The following is a 5,249-nucleotide window of genomic DNA, read 5'->3' as shown; positions in this document are numbered from 1 at the left end:
ACAGGAGACGCCAGCTGCCTTTAGGGGAAGAGTCTGAGCCAAACACCTCGATCCACCTGGACTCCCGGACTCCATCCAGAGAGCGGAGGTTCAGCACCTTGATGCAGCTGAGGTACAGCTGCTTCTTGGTGCAGGAGCTGAAGCTGCCCAGCACTGGAGTCTTCAGGGAGAGGAGCAGGCCTCTGTCCTCGCTCCACTCCCCCACATCAGGACTCACACTCAGTGAGGGGAAGACGTAGTCCTGTCCCTCACACCATTGGTCGGCCATAGTCCTGTTCTGAGCAAACGCCCTCAGAGGAGCGGGCAGCGAGAGCCACACCTTCTCCATCAGGCTCTGCAGCATCCTGGACGACCGGACGCCCGACATCTCAGCCAGCTCGTCCAGAGTTCTCCTGGTGAGGTGACCCAGCTTCACAACGCCAGCCTCGATGAGCTTCGCTCTCAGTGTGGGCGAGGAGAGTCCAGCAACTGGCAGGAAGGCGCTGTGAAACAAAGGCTCCTCAAAGAGCCACTTCCCCGGCCGAGGGTCAGGAGGTCGGGCGACGGTCAGTGTCCTCCAGGCGTTTAAAAGCGATTTGTAGAAGGGTGTGAGCCCTTCCAGGTCACATCCAGCTGGCTTTAAAAGAAAGAGGTGTTTGTCCAGTCCGAGCCGTCCGGCTCTCTGTAGTAAGAGGCGGGCCAACGCCGACCAGCAGGGGGAGTGTCCATACAGCAGCCGCTGAGCGGCTTGCAGTCTGAAGGCTGCACTTCTGGACCTGATGTCAATCAGGCCCTGCCCCCCCTCTGCCACAGGGAGGTACAGGACCGACGCTCTCACCCAATGACATCCCGTCCAAAAGAAATCCACCAGGAGCCGCTGCAGTTGTTCCACTAGGTCAGGCGGAGGCACCAACACCTGCAGTCTGTGCCAGAGGGACGAGGCCACCAGGTTGTTGACAATCAGAGCTCTTCCCCTGTAGGACAGCTGAGGTAGCAACCATGTCCATTTAGACAACTTAGCTTGCACTTTCCCCAGCACTCCCTCCCAGTTCTGCCTTTCCCTGTCCTCACTGCCAGATGTGTATAAGAGACAGCCAGCAGGGGGAGTGTCCATACAGCAGCCGCTGAGCGGCTTGCAGTCAGATGTGTATAAGAGACAGGTGTGAGCCCTTCCAGGTCACATCCAGCTGGCTTTAAAAGAAAGAGTTGTTTGTCCAGTCCGAGCCGTCCAGCTCTCTGGAGTAAGAGGCGGGCCAACGCCGACCAGCAGGGGGAGTGTCCATACAGCAGCCGCTGAGCGGCTTGCAGTCTGAAGGCTGCAGTTCTGGACTTGATGTCAATCAGGCCCTGCCCCCCCTCTGCCACAGGGAGGTACAGGACTGACGCTTGCACCCAATGACATCCCGTCCAAAAGAAATCCACCAGGAGCCGCTGCAGTTGTTCCACGAGGTCAGGCGGAGGCACCAGCACCTGTAGTCTGTGCCAGAGGGACGAGGCCACCAGGTTGTTGACAATCAGAGCTCTTCCCCTGTAGGACAGCTGAGGTAGCAACCATGTCCATTTAGACAACTTAGCCTGCACTTTCCCCAGCACTCCCTCCCAGTTCTGCCTTTCCCTGTCCTCACTGCCTAAGTGAACCCCCAGGACCTTCATCCCTGTATTTCCCCACTGCAGGTTCCCAGGAAGGCCTGGAGTGTTCCCTCAGATGTGTATAAGAGACAGGTTCCACAGCCCTCCTGATGTTAGCCGTGGAGTATGCTGAGTACTGCCGGCAGAAGACCCTAATCTGACCCTTGCCCACCTCCCACCACTGACTAAGGGAGGGAAAAGACCCCTTCCTGGATTTCCAATAAAACCAAAAGTACTTAAAATTTTCACAAAACGTAGAGTCACGTAAAAGCTTAACATTAAAATGCCAGAACGATGAGGATTTCTGGGTGGGAGATAAAAACAGCTCTGCTGACACTAGATGGTGGTCTGTGAAACCAACAGGGAGGATGTTGCTGTTAGTGACACGAGCTGTAAAAGCAGCAGAGATGTAAAGTCTGTCCAGTCTGGCTGCACTGACCCTGCCGTCCGAGACTTTGACCCAGGAGTACTGCCTGACTGACGGATGCTTCATCCTCCAAACATCCACCAGATCAGCTTCTCTCAGCAGCTGGGCCAGAGAGGAGGAGGACTGAGGGTGGGGCTCCTGTCCTGTCCTGTCCACCCTGTCAGTACAACAATTCCAGTCCCCCCCCAGAATAACACACTCACCCCTATTACACTGGCTGAGTCTGTCCTTCAGCAGCTGGAAGAGAACGAGGCGTTCAGGGCCGTGGTTAGGAGCATATATGTTTATAAAGTTAAAAACAACAGAGTCTATTTCTGCTCTGACCATGAGCCCCCTGCCCCTCTCTATCTCAGTGCTGGATAAAATGTTTACTAGATGTGTATAAGAGACAGGTCCTGAGATCGGGCAGCCCTGTCTGATCCCCCTTCCCACCTCTACAGGACAGCCCCCCCCCCCACCTTCACCACACAACACGCACTCCTGTACAATAATCTCACCCAGGACAAAAAATGCTCCCCGACACCAAACGCCTGCAATGTGGCAAACAAGAAAGAATGAACTACACTATCAAAAGCTTTCTCTTGATCTATCGATAAAATGCCAACATTTAAATTATATAATTTGCAGACGTCAAAAATGTCTCTCATTAAAAACAAATTATCCCTTATGGATCTGTCTGGGACACAGTAGGACTGATTGGCACCAATTAATTGTCCAATAAAAACTTTCAGTCTGTTGGATAAAACCTAAAACCTTATAGTCTGTGCATAAGAGAGCCACAGGTCTCCAGTTTTTCAAGAGCGTTAGATCTCCCTTCTTGGGCAGCAGGGAGATCGCTGCATGGCGACAGAAACAGGAAGACTCCCTTTGTTAAAAGACTCCTTAAAAACATCCAACAGGTCGTGTCCCAGTAAGTTCCAGAAGTGTTTAAAAAAGTCTGCCGGCAGGCCGTCCATCCCTGGAGCTTTCCCTGAGGCCATGTGGGTGACGGCCGTGGTCAGCTCCTGCAGAGACAGGTCCAAGCTGAGGGTGTCGCGGTCCTCCGGCCTCAGCCGAGGAAGGTCGTCCAGCAGCTCCTCAGTAGCGTCCATGTCGCAGCTCTCCGCCCTGAACAGGTCAGAGTAGTACTCCACCGTGTGTCTCCTCATTTCCGCCAGGTCAGAGGTCAACCTTCCATCCGGCAGGCGGAGACACACCATCTGCTTCCTCTGGGCCTCGGACCTCTCCAGGCTGAAGAAGAAGCTGGTCGGAGCGTCCATATCCTTCAGTGAAATGAAGCGAGCTCGAACCAGAGCTCCTTTGGCTCTCTCATGGAGGACAGAGCTCAGCTGCTGTCTTCTGGAGGCCAGAGTCTCTGTGTCGGCTGAGGACACACTCTCCAGCTCTCTGATCTCTGTCTCCAGCTGTTCCACAGCCCTCCTGATGTTAGCCGTGGAGTATGCTGAGTACTGCTGGCAGAAGACCCTAATCTGACCCTTGCCCACCTCCCACCACTGACTAAGGGAGGGAAAAGACCCCTTCCTGGATTTCCAATAAAACCAGAAATACTTAAAATTGTCACAAAACGTAGAGTCACGTAAAAGCTTAGCATTAACATGCCAGAAGGATGAGGATTTCTGGGTGGGAGATAAAAACAGCTCTGCTGACACTAGATGGTGGTCTGTGAAACCAACAGGGAGGATGTTACTGTTCGTGACACGAGCTGTAAAAGCAGCAGAGATGTAAAGTCTGTCCAGCCTGGCTGCACTGACCCTGCCGTCCGAGACTTTGACCCAGGAGTACTGCCTGACTGACGGATGCTTCATCCTCCAAACATCCACCAGATCAGCCTCTCTCAGCAGCTGGGCCAGAGAGGAGGAGGACTGAGGGTGGGGCTCCTGTCCTGTCCTGTCCACCCTGTCAGTACAACAGTTCCGCGGAACCGGGAGCCGCGGAGACGGCAGGCCGGCCCCACACCGTGGGAGCGGCCCCGCCGCTCCCCTCTCCGCCGGCGGCTCCAGCGGCCGCCGCCGAGAGCTGTCTGTGCGGACATGCGACCCGCTTGTGCCCCACATCTCCACACTCGAAGCACTTCATGTTACCTGAGCTGGCGTACACCAGGTAGAAACTTTCCTCAGCCTTCACCCGGAAAGACACCTCCAGTGTTTGAGCGGGAGAGTCGAGGAACATGTAAACCTGTCTCCTCAAAGACTGAACATGTTTCAGCTTGGCGTCCTTGCAACCCAGACCCACCGACCGGAACCCGCTCGCGAACCTCCCGAAGCGCTTCAGCTCTTTCTCCAGAGCTTCATTCGGGATGAACGGAGGGACCCCGGACACGGTGATCCGGGTTGAAGGCACCGCCAGCGGGGAAACCTGAATGAATTCCTCCCCTAGGTTTAGACCGCTCTCGATCAGCTGAGTGACACAGGCCTGATCTTTGAGGAACACCACCACGGCTTTGTTCATACGGGAGGCGTATGAGATGTTGCCGTGGCCCACCTGCTCTCCCACCGCCAGCAGCACCTGCTCCACGGTGGAGCTGGGCCGCGGCACCAGCCTCACTCCATGTCTCAACGACAGGGACGGCGTCTCAGAGGACGCCATCCCCGCCACGAAACACGGAGAAACAGCCAACAAAAAACACCAACAGTCACCAAACACTAACTAAACACCATACAATTAAACCAGTAACCAAACAATAACACACAGTAAAAAAAAAAGAAAGACAAAAACGACTTTTCACCCGGAAAACTCACACACTCTCACCGTCCTCCACTCCCAGCACACACTCAGAGAGACAGAGAGAGAGAGAGAGAGACAGAGAGAGAGAGAGAGAGAGAGAGAGAGAGAGAGAGAGAGAGAGAGAGAGACTTTGGTGAACTTGTTGACATTTCATCGACGTAATAAATCACAAGGTAATAACTGATTAACCCATAATCAAAGTGATGGTTAGCGTCAGGTCATGTGACTCACTGACCTGTTGGTGAGTGGACCAACGAAGGGGTTGATCATCAGCTGGATCAGAGCTTTAGAGGCAAACAACAAACCAACACGCACATTCTCCTCCTCCAGAAACACACTGTCCTGAAGACAGGAGGAGGCCTGAGGAGAGAGGAGGAGAGAGGAGGAGGAGAGAGGAGAGAGAGGAGAGAGGAGGAGAGAGGAGGAGAGAGAGGAGAGGAGAGGAGGAGAGGAGAGGAGGAGAGAGGAGAGAGAGGAGAGAGGAGAGAGA

General features: G+C 54.3%; 1 protein-coding gene across 1 annotated transcript in view; it reads right to left on the bottom strand.

Moving 5' to 3' along the window:
- LOC111646053 (chromaffin granule amine transporter) overlaps positions 1-5,249 on the bottom strand; it is a 17,692-nt gene that overhangs the window by 8,107 nt on the left and 4,336 nt on the right. Inside the window, exon 3 of the mRNA XM_023395446.2 lies at positions 4,995-5,119. Within this exon, the coding sequence (XP_023251214.2) occupies positions 4,995-5,119 (125 nt within the window). The remainder of the gene's footprint in view (positions 1-4,994; positions 5,120-5,249) is intronic.

This window comes from Seriola lalandi, unplaced genomic scaffold (assembly GCF_002814215.2).
Source record: "Seriola lalandi dorsalis isolate HSWRI2012SDOR001 ecotype SW California unplaced genomic scaffold, Sedor1 jcf7180002054962, whole genome shotgun sequence".
Taxonomy (NCBI): domain Eukaryota; kingdom Metazoa; phylum Chordata; class Actinopteri; order Carangiformes; family Carangidae; genus Seriola; species Seriola lalandi.
The sequence above is the reverse complement of the archived record's forward strand: the minus strand, read 5'-3'. Positions and strand labels throughout refer to the sequence as shown.